Source organism: Phalacrocorax carbo, chromosome 10 (genome assembly GCF_963921805.1).
Source record: "Phalacrocorax carbo chromosome 10, bPhaCar2.1, whole genome shotgun sequence".
NCBI lineage: Eukaryota > Metazoa > Chordata > Aves > Suliformes > Phalacrocoracidae > Phalacrocorax > Phalacrocorax carbo.
Genome location: NC_087522.1, coordinates 8,670,720 through 8,692,378, shown reverse-complemented (window position 1 = coordinate 8,692,378; position 21,659 = coordinate 8,670,720). Strand labels below are relative to the sequence as shown.

The 21,659-nt window shown below is 37.9% G+C and overlaps 2 protein-coding genes across 4 annotated transcripts in view; both read left to right on the top strand.

Moving 5' to 3' along the window:
* The first annotated feature begins 8 nt into the window (after positions 1–8).
* On the top strand, positions 9–12,143 carry PMS2 (PMS1 homolog 2, mismatch repair system component). The gene is made up of 15 exons (XM_064461715.1): positions 9–115; positions 478–617; positions 1,199–1,285; positions 2,389–2,491; positions 3,230–3,413; positions 3,928–4,095; positions 5,409–5,506; positions 5,614–5,713; positions 5,979–6,063; positions 6,553–6,705; positions 7,752–8,664; positions 9,513–9,680; positions 10,168–10,268; positions 11,197–11,366; positions 11,751–12,143. The coding sequence occupies exons 1-15, from the start codon at positions 96–98 to the stop codon at positions 11,892–11,894; spliced, it is 2,634 nt and encodes an 877-aa protein (XP_064317785.1). The 5' UTR covers positions 9–95; the 3' UTR covers positions 11,895–12,143.
* Positions 12,144–13,122: 979 nt separating this feature from the next.
* Positions 13,123–21,659, top strand: part of LOC104042221 (radial spoke head 10 homolog B2-like) — a 23,902-nt gene continuing 15,365 nt past the window's right edge. For 2 of the 3 annotated variants that reach the window (XM_064461712.1, XM_064461711.1), the window contains exons 1-10: positions 13,123–14,223; positions 14,948–15,023; positions 15,286–15,354; positions 15,552–15,725; positions 17,296–17,381; positions 17,999–18,119; positions 18,978–19,154; positions 19,838–19,979; positions 20,471–20,595; positions 21,061–21,250. In XM_064461712.1, coding sequence (XP_064317782.1) covers positions 13,973–14,223; positions 14,948–15,023; positions 15,286–15,354; positions 15,552–15,725; positions 17,296–17,381; positions 17,999–18,119; positions 18,978–19,154; positions 19,838–19,979; positions 20,471–20,595; positions 21,061–21,250 — 1,411 coding nt within the window. In that variant the 5' untranslated portion in view covers positions 13,123–13,972. The remainder of the gene's footprint in view (positions 14,224–14,947; positions 15,024–15,285; positions 15,355–15,551; positions 15,726–17,295; positions 17,382–17,998; positions 18,120–18,977; positions 19,155–19,837; positions 19,980–20,470; positions 20,596–21,060; positions 21,251–21,659) is intronic. The other variant, XM_064461713.1, reaches the window with a different exon arrangement.

Sequence of the window (21,659 nt, the reverse complement as noted above, 5' to 3'; positions counted from 1 at the left end):
GCGGGCTCTTTTCTCCAGCGGCCAATGACTGAGCGGAGGTGGGGTTTGTGGGAAGTGGGTCCTGAAGAGGATCGGCGCGTCCCTGTGGGCTCCTGATGGAGGCGGCCTCGCCCTGGTGAGCGGTTGCCGTGGAGCGGGGCGGGGCTGGACCGGACCGCCCGGCCCGGCCCGGCCCCATCGGTGGCGGGGGCCGACCCTCGCACCCACTCCCCTGCCACGGCCGCCTCTCCTCACGGTAGTGAGGCAGTGGGCCGTGCCCAGGCCGCAGGCGCGGCCGCGGCCTCCTTGGCCGCCGCTGGTTTCTCGGTTCCCGCTTCCCTCGGGGAGGGCTGTGGGGCTCCTCGGGCGCCCCGCGCTGGGACGCGGCAACCCGGCGTATCGGTCTTTTACCCCCCGTCTCGCACTTGGGCACCGGTGGCCCTCGCATACGCCTGCTTTACACGACCGTCTTTTTTCCTGTCCTTCCTCTCTTTCAAGCCCGCAGCCCGCCAAAGCCATCAAGCCCATCGACCGTCAGTCCGTTCATCGGATCTGTTCAGGACAGGTTGTGCTGAATCTTGGCACTGCCGTGAAAGAGTTGGTGGAAAACAGCCTGGATGCTGGAGCTACCAACATTGGTAACATTTTTTCATCGTAATTTTATAAAATTTCATAGTCTTCTAAAGTACTTCTTCCTGACAACAGAGTGCCTGCTAACAAACCTGTGCAGATACTTCCTATTTGGTCCAAGCATGTCTGTAGTGATTTTACACCTCAGATAAATAGAGCATTTTGATTCCCAGGCTCCAACTGGGCTCTTAAAACCATGTAGTTTTGTCTCTTCTCTTTTATTTGTAGCCCTTTTTATCACTAAATAAGATATATGGCCTGTATGGTGGTGACAGGCTCTGCTAGCTGGTGACCTCGAGCTAGCAGTTGGTTAAGGCAGGGTCATGGTTTCCAGAGCTGCCAGGATGACAGCTGTTATAACTGGGAGAACTTCTGTTCAGGCAGAAGTGCAATGAAGCTGAACTATCTGCAAGTACAGGCTGGTTTGCATTAGGTTGCCCTGACTTCTAACAGCTATGGAGATTTCTTTGTTGTTCAAACTTGGCATGAAAAATTGTTACCAGGTAAAGTTACTTAAAGTACAAAATTAATACTGAATACCGTGTATGAACATATAGAATTAAAATACTTTTGTTACTCAATTTTGTAGAAATAAAACTTAAAGATTATGGAGCAGAACTGATAGAGGTTTCAGATAATGGAGGTGGAGTGGAAGAGGAAAACTTTGAAGGCTTGAGTAAGTTGAACTTTTTTCATAATTCATATTTGGACATTTTCAAAGCATATTTTCAGTGAGAAAGCTACTTTTTTAAACAAATTTCCTAAGTTCGATAATTTTTAACTGATACTCAGCTTTTACTTAATGCATGCATGACCTGCAAGACTTGGGCAAAACTAGGCTGGACTTCTGTGGTGCTACTGCAGTTATAGTTTATGTAGCTCAGTAGTAGTCTCTGATTTGATTGCTTAACTAAGTGGAGCAAAGAATAGAAGTAATTATAGAAGACAGTCCTATAAATGTTCATTTAGATTCATTCGTTGAGTCATGACGTTGAAGGAGTAGAGCTTGGTGAAAGTGACTGCTTTTGAGAGGTGAATTATAAACTTGAATATTTGCTGAAAGTGAACTGATGTTGTGTGCCTGACTGAAATTTTCCATTTGTTAGTTTTAAATTGCACCAAATGGGAGCAGAAACAGTACTATATGATAAATGGAGCTAGCTGTTGCAACAGAAATGTGCATTTCTTTTTTCATAGGGATCTCTCTCACCATAAGTTATTACTTAGTAATTTTGTGTGTTGACGGTATGTGTGGTACACCAGAAGCTCTTTCTCCTACTGTTCCAGGACCGTGAAAGTTCAGGGGTGCTGCTGCAAACTCAGTTTGTTACTTGGTGACTAGTGCTGCACTGATGGTGTAGGCTGAGTCCTCAGCTGTGGGTCGCTGTGCACTAGGATTATTCCTGTCCTCTATATACCATGCATGGCACAGCTCTGCAGTTGTTTTCCTGCAGGGCAAAATCTGTGACAGGTACCTCAGTATCAGAGGGCAGGTACTGTGTTCTGCTCCAAGGCATCTTGTAAGGCATATACCAATGATGTGTATGTATTTTGGGTGTAAGTATGCAATAACATATATCTGAGGATTTTAAAGAGATCTTGCTTTTAGGAAGAGGGGAAAGGAAACATTATGTATTTCTTTTTTTTTTCTCTAATAATTACGTAAAATACAATGAATAATACAGAGAGTTTTTTCCTTCTTGATATGCATGCAAGATCTACTTGCACAGACCAGTGTCACTTTGAAGTGAAATATATATTTGAAATCTCTTTTCCCAGCTCTGAAACATTATACATCAAAGATACAAGATTTTTCTGATCTAATACATGTTGAAACATTTGGGTTTCGAGGTGAAGCTCTGAGTTCACTGTGTGCATTAAGGTATTAATATTAAACTTCTTATTAGTAGAAAGTTACTATATACACAAAAATTATTGAAGCCAACTTTTCAGTTTACCATTATGGATAAAATGAGGCTTTGGAAGGTTCCAGTTCCTTAATGTTAGGTCAATTTTGAGCTGTAGGTTGCATGACAACTCAAGTCCTTTCCAACCAAAATTGTTCCATGATTCTAAGCATCTCAAATTAATCTATGATTCTAAGCACCTGATTAGTCCTTTCATGTGCAAAATTCAGTGTTACTTAAGTATGCAAATCTTTGCATGACAGAACTGTGTACTTGCGTAAGTCTTTGACCCTCTGATGTAAAGCACTGTAACATCTAATTGCTGTGCTTGCTAGGCTCATTAAAACTGTATTTAAACTCCTCCCAGACAAACTATACATTTGAAATAGCAAACCTGTTGTATGCAGTTCTGTGCATCAGGAATATTCTGCCGTTATATATTAGTATGAGGAATGTAGACTCCAACAAAACCAGACTTTAATATTACATTTTATAGGAGAAGAATGAAAGGGATACAAATAAAAATGTTTGCGTTGTAGCTAGGAAAATGTTACACTACTCTTCAGGTATGTTTTTAGTTGTTTGTGGTGAAGAGTTAGTTTCAATTAAATGACTAGTATTGATATAGTTTCTATGCCTGATTAGGTTGTGAGGAATGCATAAGAAGATACAGTGGTCAGTGAGTAATTCTGTTGCCTCCTTCCTTCCATTAGCGATGTTACCATCTTTACCTGTCATAAGTCTGCAAAGGTTGGAACTCGTTTGGTATTTGATCACAATGGTAAAATTACTCAGAAAACTCCTTTTCCACGACAACAAGGAATGACTGTTAACATACAGCAGTTATTTTATACTTTGCCAGTGCGGCATAAGGAATTTCAAAGAAACATTAAAAAGGTAGGTTAGATCTGCAATTATTAATTCAAAGGAGTGTCATACCCCAGAATTTATTCACTGCTGAAGGGTATTCAGTCCTCTGTAGAATACATTGATTGTGTCAGACTATTTTATGCCTGTCTTATATCTTCATGAAATAAGAAAACAGCCTTCCTGTGTGCTTTCCTCTTCTATTTCGCAGTGGCTGGTTTTAAAGGTACCTTCTCAAACTTTCAGATTTTTGAAAAGAATCAATATCATGATCACTTTTGTGTATTTTAAGATCAGGGACTGCTGTATGATGACTAAATATCAATCTTGTAAGCATGCTGTTTCTTTTTAAGGACATTGTAGATATTATATGTAATATATATTTTTTTACATTATTTTTAATTTAGTTTGTAAAGATTTAAAAATATTAAACCTACCTCCCCCCTTTTTGTATTACCTGCAAATATTTAATGTTTTGTTTATACGTTTTTGTTTTAAAAAGAGACATTTCATACAAATGTGAGCTTGTTTTTTTCTTTAATAGGAATATGCAAAAATGGTCCAGGTATTGCAGGCATACTGTATTGTTTCAAAAGGAGTGCGGATTAATTGCACTAATCAAGTTGGCCAAGGGAAAAGAAGTTCTGTGGTATCCACTACTGGGAGTCCTAGTTTAAAGGAAAACATCGGAGCAGTATTTGGGCAAAAACAGGTATTACTTTTATTATTGAAGAGAGAGATAATACAGCTACATAGATTTGTAATGTCTAATAACTTGACTTCTAGCACACCCTGCAGGTTGTAAAAGGAGAAACAGTGCAACCTCCACATATTCCCTTGAAGTTTCTAAATCTGCTTAGAGGTGTTTTGGTGGGAGAAAAATGATTAGGAGATAGGGTTACTGCTTAATATCTCTATGAAGCCAGTTTATGAGCTCTTGTGCCGGCTGGAGATCTGTGCTTTTGGAAAACAGTACGGGCACCGAGATCTGTCTGTCACAAGAACAAGCAATTTGAAAATCCCAAAAATGGTGTGATAGGAAAGTCTTAATTGCGGAACAGAAAAATGAGACGTTTGTGGCTTTTGTAACCTCTTCCTATGAAACTAAGTTTCATTAGTGTTCTGGTTAACCTTTAAATGGGATTGCAGTCAGGCAGAGAGAGGTGTGGGCTTTCTAAATAATAGCCATAAAAATAATTATTATCCTCTAGAAGAAAGCAAAGATTTAAAAAAACCATAAAAACATCCTTCCTACAGCTGTATATTACAACCATCAGGAATATTGAGCGGTTGATAGCTGCTGGTTGTTGGTAAGCACCTCCACCCTTCACAATGCCCATGTAGAGATTCCAAAGCCTGCTCATTCTGTGGCTGAAAGACTAGACGAAAGATTTAACTTTGTCTTGCCGCATAACAACAAGCATAGCTGAAAATTTAGTGTTATCTGAATACAATGTTTATATTATAGCCTGCTTTTATAATATCAAATACTTAAATGTAAAAGCAGCAGAAGATGCTCTAATGACAGAAAACTAATAGTGGTATGACTGGGAAAATGTTTCTGGTAAACGTATCTGTACTTAGGCCATCTGGGATTCAAATAACATATCTTTTCTACTAGTTTTGTTGTTCTTTCCAAAGAAACTTCTGTTACTCCCTTTGCCTTTTGTTTTTGCATAAAACTTGATTATGTCATATGTATGTAGCTGGAGAGTCCAAATTGCGTCAATCGTTTTGTTGTCCTGTCTATGTACATTTAAAATAAGGGTCTGTGAAATAACTAAGGCAAAAGTAGTGGTGTCAGAGGATGAGAGTATTCATTCATTAAGACATTGTTTCTGTTTCTCAGTAAGCAGTGCTACTGTCGTCTAGTAGGTTTGAGTCTTTTAAGTATTTGACTTGGTCGGGCAACTTGAAAGAAAAACAACTGTTTTATCAAGTAGATTTTAAGGCTAATAAGTAATAACAGAACAGAAGGAAAAAAATCTGTACATGTTTAATGTTTCATTCCTTTTATTTTTTCAGTTGCAGACTCTCATGCCTTTTGTTCAGCTGCCTCCTAATGAAGCTGTTTGTGAAGAATATGGACTCAATGCTACTGAGATGCCACAAAATCTTTACAGGTAGTTAGCAAAGTACAAACCACTGTTGTGAGTGGCTCAGAGTCAGAAAAATTGCTTTTGCTTTGCTCCTCATTTTACTTTAATGTTATGATATTATTTTTAAACAGTATTACAGGCTTCATTTCTCGTTGTGATCATGGTGTTGGAAGGAGTACAACAGACAGACAGTTTTTCTTTATCAACCAACGTCCATGTGATCCAGCAAAGGTGAGGTTTTCATTTTTCTAACATCACCAGCACTAACTTGTTTGATATTCTCTGAAAACCACTGGATTAGTAGCTGATACCTATATTTGTGGCTTGATGCTGCAAGTTCCTGTGTCTCAAGTTTCTGTCTTCATTGCGTCTTCTTGTGTGAACAAAAGTTCACTCAAACAAGATACGATTTAGTACATTAATTGTTTTGAAGGGAATTAAATCACGCATACTGGTGGGAAATAAAAGATTTCTTGTTTTTTCACCTTCTCTGCAGGTTGTCAAGCTTGTGAATGAAGTTTATCACTTGTACAATAAACACCAGTACCCATTTGTTGTCCTTAACATTTGTGTAGATTCTGGTAAGTTATGAATAATTTTCAGTAACTTCTATAAAGGCTATAACTTCATCAAAGAATAAATTGTATTTATTTAGAGAATATTGAGAATATAGAGAACTTTTATCTGTGTGGCTTCCTGCACTGTGGTGAATTTTTGTTCTATAGTTGAAGGAAAGATGGGTTCTAGCAGTGGTTCCACTTTTTTTTCTCCCTCTACTTTTACTATACTTAGAAGTACTTAAAAGTAATGAGAAAAAGGCAGTCTTGCGGTTAGCTTAAATACAAGAAAACTTGTATCATGTTATTGCACAGAATTAACTTCTGTTTTGTTTGCTGGAATGTTGAGAAAGTTACAAGTTTAATTTGTAGGCATACTGTGAATGTTAATGGTGGCTCTGGCTTTAGTCCTGTGAAATAAAAATAGTGAAAGGGCAGAAAACTTTGATCCAAGGGTGGGAATTTTAAAAAAATTTTTCATTTATAATGAGGTTGCTTTTCTTTTTTCTTTAGAGTGTGTTGACATCAACGTAACTCCAGACAAAAGGCAAATTTTACTTCAGGAGGAAAAGCTTTTGTTAGCAACTTTAAAAACTTCTCTGACGGAGATGTTTGGTAGTGATGTTAACAAACTGAGTGTCAATCAGAAACTTCTGGACAATGCAGGTAGGACACAAACTGTGAACGTTTTACGTATGATATATAGTAGAGAATTGAAAATGGAATAATGTGTTTCTACAAACCCAAAGAAGAAATTAAAAAAGTGGCTGTTAATTGATATGCTACCTCTCAGGGCAGATTTTTCATGTATTGCTTACATTGAAAGATTGTTATCAACATCAAATAATAAAGGAGGACCCTAAGTTAAGTGATCTACAGTCAACTTTATGGGGAAGAAATTAATACAAAATTAATTGATAATGCTTGAAAAAGATTTCTCCCAAGATATTGGAAGAGGTCTGTTTCCTTTATTTAAATGTCCTTGAGAAAGAATGGTTAAGGTCTCATAAATAAAATCTGAAATTTGAGTACAAGCTTATTGGATTTTGAATTTCTTTTTATGACAACTACAGAAATTGTTGATTCTCTTATGACTGTATAATCTTTCAAAATTGCTTTTCTGTCTTAACACCACCTCATTCTCCTTATTTCTTTCAACAAAACACCCTATAATTTCCTTTTTTACTGACGTATGGAATCAGTTGTAGACTGATACATACTAAAACATAATTTAAGTAACAGTAAAATACATGTTGGACTGACAATCTGCGAGGCTGAAGTCCTAATTATCTACAAATCACATATACTACAAGCATCTATTGTGCCAGCTCCTTAATACCAATGCCAACGGACTTTTATAGTGACCGTTAAAGTGTAAGAACAATTAACTTCGCATTGTCACTCAGTCATTAAACTCTTTTGACAATATAAATAAATGTGCTGATTGGACTGATTGCTGTTCCAGTTTAAAAAGAGATTACAAATTCATTCATAAAAGTACCATTAAGTTTCTTAAAGATGTAACTGCTTGTCTGTCGGATATTAGCATTTCAGCCCCCCATACTCAGTCACTGTCTGAAGCTTAAGGGCTCTTTTGATGAGTTTGCTATTTTTCTACCTCTCTTTTCATTCCCTTTACTAAAGCATGTAATTTAATTCATGTTTCCAGCTAACTTAGAGTCTTGAAATAGTCTTTGTTCTGGTTTTATTAGGCAACTTGAAGACGACGCTTCCTGAAGAGACAGAAAAGCCTCGGGTAGAAAAGGTGCCTGACTCTGAGACTGAAAGTCCAAGTGGTGAAGGAAAAAGAATAATGACTCTTGCCAGATTAAGGGAGTCATTCTCTCTCCATAAAACGACAGAGAGTAATTTTCAAAGCTCTAAAAAGGTAAAACAGCAGCACAGCTCCCCTAGACAAATGTCACTTGATACCACTTTGAATACTGTAAAGACTTGTAAGGCCATCTTGAGTAAGGACTCTGAGAGTTGTCATAAGATGGACTCAAAGATGTCAATTCCAAGCAGATATTTGAGAAAATTAGAAGATAATGCAGATTCTGGATTCTGTAGCACTTCTGAGTCAGATGCTGGATGTAGTACACCAGAAGCTGGGAGCTGCATCAATAGTGAGAGTGTAATTAATCCTCCTGAAGAAGAATTCTGTAGCTCAGAAGAACAACTTCAGAATGAATGTCCTAAAACTGTTGGATGTAGTGAGAAATCATTGGAATGTGATGTTCAGGTCTTGGGCACTGAACAGAAGTTAAATCAAGTGAATGACTGGACCAGTCAGAATAAGTTATCTCAAGAAGCCAATAGTTCTTCCTCAAGAGTCAAATGTTTTAAAAGCAGACGCTTTAAAAGTGAAACAAATGACTTCAAGACAGGTGGATGTCTTGAAGTGAGGAATACTAGGAACTGTATGCCAAGTGTTGATGTACTGGTGGAGGTTAAAAAGAAAACTGTGCCACTTGAGTTTTCTATGAAGGTTTTAGCAGAAAAGGTAAAAAAGGTAATACAGCAACAACAGAAAAATACAGAAACACAACACTACAGAAGATTTAAAGCAAAAATTAGCCCTGGAGAAAACAAAGTAGCAGAAGATGAATTAAGAAAAGAGATCAGGTATTTTCACCTTCTTAACATGTTGTATTCATTGGTTAATAAAAACAGTTAAGGAAAAATATAATACCTGTTTTGGGGGTGGGTAGGAGGCATATATCTACCTGTTAGTTTTGGATATATCTTTTATTTAACTTAGGCCATTAAAATGTCCATTTGACAAATTATTTTACCTGACAGAGCAGCTGTTTGAACTAAGTGCAAATGGAACGTGGAAAAAAAGACACTAAAAAGGCAGCCACAAACACCATGGATTTGGCTTAGTTCAGACTTGTAATTTGCAGTGTAGTCAGAGAATCACCGAATTTCCTGATAGAGAAGAATGCTGTGAAAAGACTCCGTAACTCATATTCCTTCCTCATGTGAATTTGAAATTTGGTGAGACATGGCTGTGAAAGCAAGTTCAGGTGGTCACTCGGCAGTAAAAGTATATGATTTGTTAGTTTTGGATTAAAAAAGTGTTAGGAAAGCTTTCTAATTGTGCAAGGGTGGCAGATATGCAGCCACCTTACTTCAAAACCATGATGCTGCCTTCAGTGTTATTCACTTGAACCATCACCATACTACCCATTTCTAATTTTATTATCGCCAGTGGCTGTATTTAAAATGAGAGAATCCCAAACAAGTCCTGTGTTAATGATGGATTGTGTTCTGCTAGAAATTACCTCATCAGTCAGTGGCAGATTTCAGATAACTACTTTTTCACATTCATATTCTGCTTATATTAGATTTTTAATTTTTGTTAATATAAAGTGTGTTCTGCAGGGGAGAAGATGTTTTTAAGTTTTACAGTCTAACATGGTAACTGATGAGGTGTAACTTATAATCTGTATATTTTTTTCTATATACAGTAAAGAAATGTTTGCAAAAATGGAAATCATTGGCCAGTTCAATTTAGGGTTTATAATAACAAAGTTGAATTCTGATCTCTTCATAATTGACCAGCATGCTACTGATGAGAAATACAACTTTGAGATGTTACAACAACACACCGTTCTTCAAGGTCAGAGGCTGATAGTGTAAGTATTTTCAGCATTTTAACAACAATAATTTTTAAGTTTAATTCAATGCTCAAGAGGATATCATTATATGTATGTAGCATTTCACACATTTGAATCACAACAGAAGATGTTTTTATATTCTGTGTGTCAAAGAGTCAGGCTTCACATGAAAAATAAATTCCACAGATACACTCATAGCTATGCTGCGAGTCAGTGGTCAGACAGATTTCAGAGTGGGCTTACACAGCAACCCACAGTTTGGTAAGCATGAGGATATTGGAGACTGCTGTTGCAACAGGGAGTGCTGTCCACCTGACTTAACTCTGCTGAGTAACACTTGGAAGTGATCTGTTTCACGAGTGAGAATCTCTTTTTTTTAAACACAGTGAGGTGAAATGTTTTAATAGAGAGCTCTGCATTAGTACCTCTAGATTGCTTCTGAAGCCTATCTTAAGTGGGCTGCGCTGTGTACCTATGCAATAACGTATTTTTATCTTTCTTTCAGGCCTCAAACTCTGAATTTAACAGCTGTAAATGAAACTGTATTGATTGAAAACCTGGAAATATTCAGAAAAAATGGGTTTGATTTTGTCATAAATGAAAATGGTGAGTTTCGGCCAGAATTGCTGGAAGTAAAAAAGATCAAGAGTTTCATCTCAGTTACTATGTAAAAATCCTTTTTGGTAGTTACCGGAAACTTTGAAATAATATGCATTATAATATGTGGTTTGTTTTTTTTAAGAGTTAAGATTCAGTGGTCTCTTTGCACTGTTTAAGAGAACATTGTAGAGTATTTATCTCACCAGCATTTTATGGAAGTTTCTGAAGGCTCTTTGGAGTCACTGTTTGATTATACAGCTGGATGTGTATTTTCTCTGTGTGTTATATTAAAATCCCTTTGTTTTATTTGTACACTTGCTGTTCCCAGCAGCGTTAGAAGCAGGCAAATGGTAGATTTAGGAATTTTAAATTCATAGATACCATTGGTAAATAATGTTCTTTGGTTTTCCTTATGGGTTTAGCATTGACTTGCTATGTACTTTTGAGCAAACTGTACCTGCAAGCTCCTTATTTCCCTTATACATCAAGAATAATGAAAGTGCTACTGCTTTGTTATTTGGGAAGTCACTACAGATTTTTTTTCCCCCATACTCTTCATTCCAGAATCTCCAATTTGCCTAAAATACTATTAATTATCAGTCTCTTACCAGCAAAAATCCTTAATTATTTTGTAGTCACATAAATGGTTTATGAAGCTATTTTGAGGTTGTTTTTTGAAATTGAAGGGTTTGTCAGAAGTTAGATATATCTGCTTTCAAGTTTGCAAGCAATTTTTCTGTTAATGTTAAAAGGGTATATGCCATAGTTACCTCTTTGGTTAGTTAATAACATCCATCAAAAGACTAAATTTAAACCTTAGCATATATGTAGATCATATCATATTAATGTATCAAAGTAGTTTCTGTTTTTCTCTCAACAAAAATTAATTTCCTGTAGTGCTCTGTTCCTTTATTAATTACTGCAAATCTTTCAGCTCCTGTAACTCAAAGAGTTAAACTGATATCATTGCCAACAAGCAAAAATTGGACTTTTGGTCCACAAGACATAGATGAGCTGATCTTCATGTTAAGTGACTGCCCTGGAGTCATGTGTAGGCCTTCCAGGGTCAGACAGATGTTTGCTTCTCGAGCTTGTAGAAAGTCAGTAAGTACTGCACTTGACACTTCTTTTCAAGCAAACACCGTATTTTCCATTTCATTATAGGTGGCTGTATCTATATATATTGCAGGAGAAGTTTATTTACTATTGAGTGTCAAGAGCTAATATCCTTAATTTCGTTCCTTCTGTTTTTGTCTAGTGTAACTTGGGAAAAATTTCTGGTAGCTTTTTATGTTGTTTCAAACTAGTGCATGTATGTACATACTTAGTTGTATTTTGTCTTCTTCTCTTCATCTTGTAGGTCTTTCTGCTTTTAATACCTTGCACAGTATCTATTTGTTCTAGCAGCCCAAGTAACTGCTCTTACCTGTGTCAGTTGTCAATATGGAGAAAGAAAATAATAATTGGGTTATTTGTCTTTACTTGCAGGTGATGATTGGAACTGCACTGAATGTGCAGGAAATGAGAAAACTGATCACCCATATGGGTGAGATTGAGCATCCCTGGAACTGCCCCCATGGAAGGCCTACTATGAGACACATAGTCAGTTTAGACTTGATTTCACCCAAATAAGTCAGTTTCTGTTTATTAACTCTTCTGATTTTAATTCTTGGTGATATTTTCAGCTTTTATCATTACTATCTTGTTTTTGAGTAAAGAAATTTTAGACAGCCTTCAAATTTGAAAACAAAACCACTTAAGGACATTCAGAAGGCTTTCATCGCTATTCCTATCAGGACAGCAGTATCGACATACTGGAATTCATGTGTAAATAACATTCCTTTCATTGCAATTTACTGTGTGTATTACTTATTTTTGCAATCAAGGCTTTTAAAAAATAAATATAAATGTTTATAATGATCAAGAGTAGGTGAACCTCATTTATAGCAAATACACTGATTCTTAAAATTAAGTGGAATGTGACTTCAAGTCTCTAGTAATGCCATAAAACAAACATTAACTTTCTACGTTTATAGATCTGGTATACAAAAATTTTAAAGAACATGTAAATGATATACAAGTGAAATAGTGTTGTTTTTTTTTTTTTACTTACGCTAAAGCTGTCTTTCATTAGATAATTACTTCAAGCATTAATATTGCATTTAATGGCTAACTTGCTGGCATCCATGTTTAATGCTTGAATAGAATAATTCATCTGGTATACTTACTTTTAATTACATCGTTCCCATCCATGTTCCAAACTTTTTTTTTTTTCAAGAACTGGGATTCTATGAGAAAAAGCTGTCTCACCAGCCACTGCTGATCAGGTCAGTCCAAATTCTCTCAGTAGAATCAACATAGTTAGAAAACTATCTTTTTTTAATTACAAATCCATTAAAGCAAACAGCTAAGCTCTTCCCTTTCTGTAAGACCAAGATTTGACTTAAGAGGTATTTGTTTTTATTGATGCCTTTTCTTACTACCTCAATTTACTGCTGAGGGAGCGGTGCTGCCGCCGCTGTTCTGGTGCACAAAGCAGCACCTGCCGCTGCGCTGGGCGGATACACATTGTAACACTCCCGCGAATGGGCCAAGTACCATGAATAAATTGTCTGTTTTCTGTGTGGGACGTGTGCAACATCTGCTAAAGTGTAATTTCCATCCACGATTTCTTTGTATTAAAACACACCCAGACGAGGCGCTTTTCCTGTGTCCCCTTGCAGCGCGGAGCCAACCGCCCGCCCTACAGCAAGCACACGGACGGGCTCCTCTCAGCGCCGTGCTGGCCCCCCGCCCTGCCCTCCGTGGTTGCTGTGGTTACGGCCGCCACCGCCGCACTGCGGCTGCGCGGCGCGGGAGGCGCGGCGGCGATCGTGAGGCGAGGGGCGGTGGCCGGGGGCCGGGGTCGGCGGTGGGTCTGGCGGGCGGGGAAGGTTTTCGGCAACGGGGGGCCGCCGCTTGCCCCCCTCGGGCCCCTGGCGGAGTTGGTCTGGTACTGTAATTGGCCGAGTGGAACGAGGCGCTGGCTGGAGGCGAGCGGTGGTGAGAACATGGCGGTTGCTTGAGGCTGTTCGTGTCAGCCCTCGCCACTGCGGCACGCGGATGTGATTCTTGTTGTATTTCAAAGCAGTGATCATCAGTCTGTGAAACGAGCGGGAACTGTTCAAGCAGTCCTGTAACCTCCAAGTAACTCTTAACTGGCAAAGTAACTATAGTGGTTATTCTTGTGTTGTGGTTCAATCTGTAACTCATAACTTTGAAAGCAAGTGAAATCAATACCTGTGCAGCTGTAACTTTCAAGAAACTCATCCAAGTCTCATCTTTGAGAAATGGTTTTCAACTTTTCCACATGATTAAATTTAGCGACCTAAAAATCTCCTAGTAAAGAGGGCGATCTCCATGTAGCAGAAATAAGTCTATTGACAGCACTTCTGTTTTAGTGGTTTTCATGGACTTCTTAGAGGTAATTCCAGGCATTGCTTTCTGTTAGCGCTGTGGTCTGCCTGCCACAAGCTGAAACCACTGTCTTGAGGAACTGTTTTTACAGAAATAACTGAAAACATACATAATAATTACAAAAAGGTTTGACATTTCTCCATGTAGTTAGCTGTTTGGGGTTTTTTTTATATATCAGATTATAGGAGAAAAAAATGTTACATATGACAGTAAATGTTCAGAAGGAAAACACCCACTGAGGAAATTCAGTAGTTATGGCAAAGGATAAGAAGAAAGATGGCAAGAAAGCAGAAAAATCTGTACATCCTATTCCTCCACAAGATACTACAGCTGAGAGTAGTTCAACAAAGCTGACAGATCTGCAGACCTTAGTGAATGGAGTGGAAGAAACACAGCCAAATCCAGTGATATCTGATAAAGAACCAGAGGAAGTGGAGGAACCTCCAGTCCATAATGTTCCTCAATACTACGAGGAGCCTGTTCTTACTCAAGTTATTGTAAAAAGGTATGCTTGTTAGAAATCCATCAGTGAAGTCAAGACTCCTTACTCAAGTATTTCTGGTGTACCCAGCATTACACAAACATGGATTTGACTCTTGATTGGGGGCAGTGAATTGAGTTATTCAGACCTGGTAGCCGTGACACCTTATGAGACTGATATACATGGAATTTCACTGCCTTCTTGCATCCTAGAGTGTTGCTGGCACTCTCTGCTTGCCAAAACACTCGCTTCTAGCTTGTTCACCTACAGTGAAGTTTTGTCTAAGTGTACAGACAGTTGGTGAAGAAAATGTAGCTCTGTCATCTACTGTTCAGTTCTTGCTGACTTGTGATGTTTAGGGCTGCTCATATCTCTTAAAAATATCCTAAACTGAGGAAGCAGGTGAATGGCAGTGTTAACCAAATCCTTTAGTAGTTCAAGGGGATTATATGTAATGTTTCACATACTGACCAGGTGGCCTGGTTCTAAGCTAGTAAATGCTACCAATATGCTTTGTTTTCTTAATTGAAAGAAATACGAGGCTGAGGCAACACAACAATTTATGTGAAATATTACAAGGAGGAAAGTGCAGAAAATGGGAAATTTTGTTGCCTGCGCAAGATGCAACAACTGGCCTGTGTGTAGGCCATGGTAAATCAAAGGTCATTTTTTATATGTCTGTTGTGATTCAGGTCTACTGGCAGCGACTTGAAATCTTCATCTTTAGTTTGTTTTCTTTTCCTTGTAGCTATGAAGGTGAAAAAGTCCATGGATTGTATGAGGGTGAAGGATTTGCATATTTTGAGGGGGGAAATACATATAAGGTGAGTGTATAAACTTAAAAAAAAAATAGTGCATCAAGTTTTTTCTTTAGAACAGGCAGGCTATTTCTTTTAATATACGTGAAGGTTGAGCGCTTGGAATTTGTAAGCGTTGAAAGCTCAGTTGGTTTTTGGCATTAAAACTTCATTTGAAGCTAGTGGTTGGAGGTGAATTAATATGTCATTTTGAAATGTTACAGTCACTGTAGGCTACAGTTGTGGTAAGAGCAAATTTGCAAATGATGCTGTTCTCTTCATTCTGAAGGGCATGTTTTCTGAAGGGCTTATGCATGGACAAGGGACTTACACGTGGGCTGATGGAGTGAAGTACGAGGTAAAGTGCAATTTAATATAACACAACTACAATTAGTTGTGCAAATTCAAGGAATGTAGATAAGTTGCAGTAATTGGTACAGTATGGGTGCCAACTGCAGAAGTATGTCAGTGATTTCAACCGCAAGCTTGACTTCTCCCAGGTAGCTGGGGAACAGCCAGTCTTAGTTTTTTAAATGTTGTAATATAATCTTTTAGGGAACATTTGTCAAGAATGTGCAGATGTTTAATGGCCGTTACACATGGAATGATGGCAGCATTTATGAAGGGTCAATCAAGAATGGAGTTAGGCATGGATTTGGATTTTTCAGGAGTGGTACTCATCCTGTTTCTTACATTGGCTATTGGTGTAAAGGCAAAAGACATGGAAAGGTAAGAACACCAAATGAGGACATGGTCTTGGGTGACTGCCTTCTGGAACAGCAAGCACTCTTGTGGAAAGGTTTTGTGTTTTGTGCTGTTGCATGGTCTTACACTATGTAGAGATTACTTTTTCCTAAGGATCTTCTCTGAAGTCATGAATGCTAATTAAAACATTTGGGATGGGACCTTGTTTGTAGTGGAAGAGAAGAATGGTATAAGAGTAATCGGCCTGTTATGTGTTTGTCCTTTATGGAGCTCCAAGTAGAGGATCATAGAATCATTAAGGTTGGAAAAGACCTCTAAGATCATCAAGTCCAACCATCAACCCAACACCACCAGGCCTCCTAAACAGTGTCCTGAAGTGCCACATCTACATGGTTTTTGAACACCTCCAGGGACAGTGACTCCCCCACCTCTCTGGGCAGCCTCTTCCAATGCCTGACCACTCTTGCAGTAAAGACATTTTTCCTAATATCCAATCTAAACCTCCCCTGATGCAGCTTGAGGCCACTTCCTCTCACCCTATCACTAGTAACTTGGGAGAAGAGACCAACCCTCACCTCACTACAACCTCCTTTCAGATAGTTGTAGAGAGTGATAAGGTCTCCCCTCAGCCTCCTCTTCTCTGGGCTAAACACCCCCAGCTCCCTCAGCTGCTCCCCATGAGACTTGTTCTCCAGACCCTTCACCAGCTTCGTTGCCCTTCTCTAGACATGCTCTAGCACCTTCTTGTACTGAGGGGCCCAAAACTGAACACAAATTACAAATGTCATTTGGATGACATAATGTCATAAGGATGACAAAGTCAAAAACGATGAATGTGTCAGTAGCCACATAACAATGACAGAACAATTAACTTCCCAATAATGACACAGTGATCGTGCCTCTCAAACATGTTAAGCAGACCAATTATGATAATTACAGTTAAGACTGCCTTATCTAGTGTAAGTAACATCTAGTTCCAACTTTTAAAAGTCAAGTAGTGTGTTTATCTGTCTCTGGTTTGTGCATCCAGACTGAGACACTCTTCTGGGCCTGATGTTTTGAAGACTGATGCTCAGCATGTGAGGAAACTCCATTCTAATCACATGGTTTTTTGTTTTTTGTCACTAATGAGACACTAAAATCGCACAGGCTGCTGTGGATGGTCCCCAGTGCAATGATCTGTCCAGTTTGTTCTGAGAGGAAGCTATCAGATAAAGACAGAACAATTAACACTGTAAACCTACTGTTGGAAGTTGAATTCTGAACAAGCCTGAAAACAGATCTACCTCAGAGTGACTATTGTGATTAAGTTGCCAAAGTTAACTCTCTGCAAGTATTTCTAAGTGGTTGGAAAAGCATGGTTGACTTTGACGTAATGTAATATGCTTTTTTTTAACACTTGGTCTTTTTTAAGGTCTTAACTATTATTCATCAAAAGAGGTTGCTTTTTTATTTATCACTTCAGTTGCTTTCAGTACAGTGTCCTAAAGTGACTATAAGAGCGTGATTACATGTCTTATATAATTGGTATGCAGTGTTTTATTAATGCAGATGAATATTTCAGTATTTAAATTGACTATACTGTTTGTTTCAGGGTACAATTTATTATGATCGGGAACATACCTCTTGGTATTCAGGCAACTGGGTAAATAACGTCAAAGAAGGATGGGGAATGAGATGGTAAACGTGATAACATGTTCTTATCTTCATATTTTTAAATTTTACATATATTATTGTACAGTTTCTCTTTTGTTTAAAATGGATACAAATGCTACCATTTCATCGTAGTGTGTACTTTCTGCAGTGGAATAAATAATAGTAATAAAATAGACCTTCTCTATAGCTTACATTTTTAAGTTAGTATATTTATGCTGATCATTCCCACAAAAAAAAGTCTAAAGACTAAATGCAAAATCAGCTTTGGCAAACCACAGATCAACATTTAAAAACAAATAAACTCAGTTCATTTGAACAGATGGAGCTCCTTTCATAAATAGATTAATTACCTGTGGAATTATATATAAAAGAATATTTTGATTAGCTATGGCGAAGACTTCTTAGAAGTACTGGTTAATATTTTTAGAGTGATTTGTAAGTCAAAAATAGGAGGTAAACAGTGGGTACAATCAAACCTCTGTATCCATGTCACAGTGAGCCAACTTTCAAATTAATTATTATATTTAGCATTAATATATGCTAAATTTATTAGCAATGAAGTTTTGCATAACCCTTGCTTTCATAAGATCCACTCCGAATTTGCTATGAATGAGTCATTAACTTTTATTGTTTTCTTGCAGCTATAAGTCTGGAAATATCTATGAAGGTCAGTGGGAGAAAAATGTACGTCATGGAAAAGGAAGAATGAGATGGTTGACAGCTAATCAAGAGTATATGGGACACTGGGTGTATGGCCTACAGGTAATAATTTCTTCCCCAGAAACCTCTTTAGTTCAGCATCTGTCCATTAGTCTAGTAAAACTAGATGGGGAGTTTTGTGCAGGATCAAAGGAGCTTTGTATGATTTTTGCCAGTGAAATAGCAGATATGTGCTGTTTAACCCTATGTGTTTAGGTTGGTTCTCATGTAAGCAATATTCAAATTTTTAAAAGGCTTTTGACTTAGTCTTACAAAGTGATAATTGAATTCTCTAATGGAAAATATAGACCTTTTTCATTAAAAAAAGTTTTAAAAATTACATGTTTGTGGCTATACTTAGCTTGAGATACTACTTCAGCAGTGAGTATATGTGGCAATTTGCTTCTGTGTCACCTGTAAAATATTAGACAACACTGTTCCTTAGAAAAGTTTTGTGATGGAAGGAGTAGATTTCTGGCATTTTCTGTTCCTTCCCTTTATTATTCTATTGGAAGAAGAATATGATCTACTTCCTCTGTCTTTTCACTCTGCATAAAACTGTCAAGGAGTCCAGCTTCTGGAATATCGTGGCTGGCATGGTGTTCCTCACCTGGCTGTTCAGCATCGCAGTCAAAAGGAGTCAGGCAGGCAGGATGTCTTTAGGAGTCCTGTTGGTAGAGCTTGCTCAAGAATGTGTTGTTTCGGGGTATCCTCTGAGTGCTTCTCCTGTGTACCTTTGTAGAATATAGTTCTACAGATGGTTTGAAGTACTGCAGCTGTCAGCTGGGTGCTTTTATTTGAGAGATTTGCCAACAGTGACTCTTACAGATGCCTAGGTGGTTCTCCTTTTTAAAAGTCTGGACCTATAGCAATTGTAGCTCTTCTGGAGACTTTTTTTTTAAGCACACAATGTTTTTTCAGCATGGATACGGCACCCACACATGGTTTTTGAAGAGAACGCCTGTGTCTCAGTATCCGTTAAGGAATGAATACATAGGTGATTTTGTAAATGGGGAACGACACGGACATGGGAAGTTCATATATGCCAGTGGAGCAGTGTACGATGGTGAATGGGTTTGTAATAAGAAGCATGGCAAGGTGAGCATTGACAAAACTACAGACACCACCAGAGGAGACTATTCTGCCCTGTGTAGTGGATCTCTAGATTTCTGTACGGGAAAACTATATTCAATTTGCATTGTGGATGGAATCCCAACGTAGAGTCCACTGAAAGCAGTAGGAGTCCCTTCCAAGGACCTGAAAGGGCCACAGATTTAACTCTGTGGTTAGACGTGTGTTGTGTATATAAAGAAACATGTTTTACTGTGGATATTTTCAGTGCAATAGGTGCATCTTGATTTTTGCAGTGGTTGGTCAGTACTTCTGCTCTTTTACTATGGGCTAACAGATTCTAAGCTATCCTTGCATGGAGATGTTCTCACATTATCAGACCGTTTTTAAAAGCCTGTGAGCAGAGTGCCACATATGCAAATGAAGGATTGCAAACAAGTCTTTCTACATGGGGGGAAATACTTTATCCTCAAAATACTTCTCAAAATCAAACATATATATAGGCAATTCTTCATCCCAGCAGTGTACTTTAATTAACAGATTAAAAAATACTTCATACAAGAGAGTAGGAAAAATTATTTTGCTTTATTTTATCTCATATATTGCATTTTAGGCAAGATTCTTAAAAGGAAATTTGAGAGCATTAGTGTTATTTTTCTGATCTTTGATTTATATTTATATTGAAATTAATCAAGCTATTCTGTCTGTAGGGGAAGTTTGTCTTCAAGAATGGTCGTGTTTATGAAGGAGAGTTCACAGACGATCATATAGTAGAATATCCTGCTTCTCATGTACATGCAATGAATGCAAAAGAGCTGAATGCCGCTTGCACAGGAAGTCCTTTTGACACTGGTAAGCAGCTTAAGCAAACAAATTCCACTCAGTTCACATTTTGTCATTCCTTTTTACTATAATGTGAAGCTGTTCGTACTTACTGAAGAGCCAGACATATTTCTTCAAATAATTTTGATAAAGATGGGAGTTATCTTAATAATTAATTACTTTTGCTCCTACGCTTCTTGTTTCCTGTGCATGACACTTTGAGTTGGGTGCACATCTACACTATGTCTTGTAATGCTTTTGGAACAGTGTTGTCTGAAAGTTTCATAGCTTATGTAGTATTTGCATTTCCTTTTGGCTAGGGTTTGGATTTGACAAAATTGCTCTTCAGATGTTATGCTGTTGATTATGAAATCTGTACTTCTCACTGTTAAGAAGTCTGTTATTCTCAGTTTGAAGTCAGTGAGATAAGAAGGAATAATATGTTTTATTTTGCCCGTGTGTGTGTGTATATATATATTTACCTTCATTTTAATTTGTTCTAATTTATTTTGTTGGCATAGTAGAAAACATCACAACCATTAATGGCTCAGGAAAGACTTCTATTCTGGGATCAGATATTGAGTTGGATATATCTTCACTGCTTGACGTGTTGCCAGGGGAAAAGAGACATGAAGAAGTGAAACAAGTAAGAGTCTACTGTTTGATATTTTCAGTTTTCCCCCCACAGTGTGTTTCATATTGTTTTATTTCTGGTTTATTTGTATTAAAGTAACTCTTTTCATTAGAAAACTATTCAAAAATCTGAAGGCCATGAAAACAAAAGCAAAAAGAATGATTAGACAGTATTGCCTCTTCCTGAGCTTCCACTAGAAGACAATTAAAAAAACATTAACATATCTGGAAGGGCATTCAGCAACTACCTTTATCTAGTGTGAGGTTTGCCTGCTGACAGACACTAGTTTATTTTTATCAGTCACCAAAAAATATGTATTATAACTAAATTTGAGTAATGCTCTCATACACACTTAACCAGGGATACGCTCTTCAGAGTTACAAGATCAAAATAATTATATGACCGGTTACAGGACCAATACAAGCTGATCCCTACTTGCTGTGAGATGATGCTGAAAACATATCCTGCTTTATTTAGGTGGAATTTGCTGTGTTGAGGCATATTACAGAACTGAGAAGAGTTTATACCTTCTACAGTGGCTTAGGCTGTGATCATTCTCTTGACAACACCTTCCTCATGACTAAGCTCCAATTTTGGAGATTTCTGAAGGACTGCCAGTTTCATCACTCCAACATAACTCTTGCCGAAATGGATCGGATATTGAGTGGTTTGTATTTCTGTTGACTGGGGCCTAGAATCTAGGAATTTTGATAGTAAGCTGTGGAGAGTTGGAGTGGCAAGTTCTGCCGATAGCTCAACTCTGGTAGTTAAGCGGGCCTGAGCTAGTACCTCTGTGCCTGTGAGTTCTCAGTGGATGCATTAACGTTTCTCCAGATGCTTCAGGTGCTTAGGTGGGAAAATGCAAAATTAAAATACCACTTAAAAAGTTGTTCTAAATTGGTAAATTGTATTTGCCCCTGGTCTTGCCATTACTAGTACATGTAGTTTTAAGAGGTCTGAGAAAGCAAAGTAGAAGAAATAAATATTTTTCTTTTTTTTTTTTCCCAGTGCTCTTAACTTTGGTTTGCATGTAGTATGTTTTGGATTTTTTTTTTAATCTTCCACAGAGCCAGTTA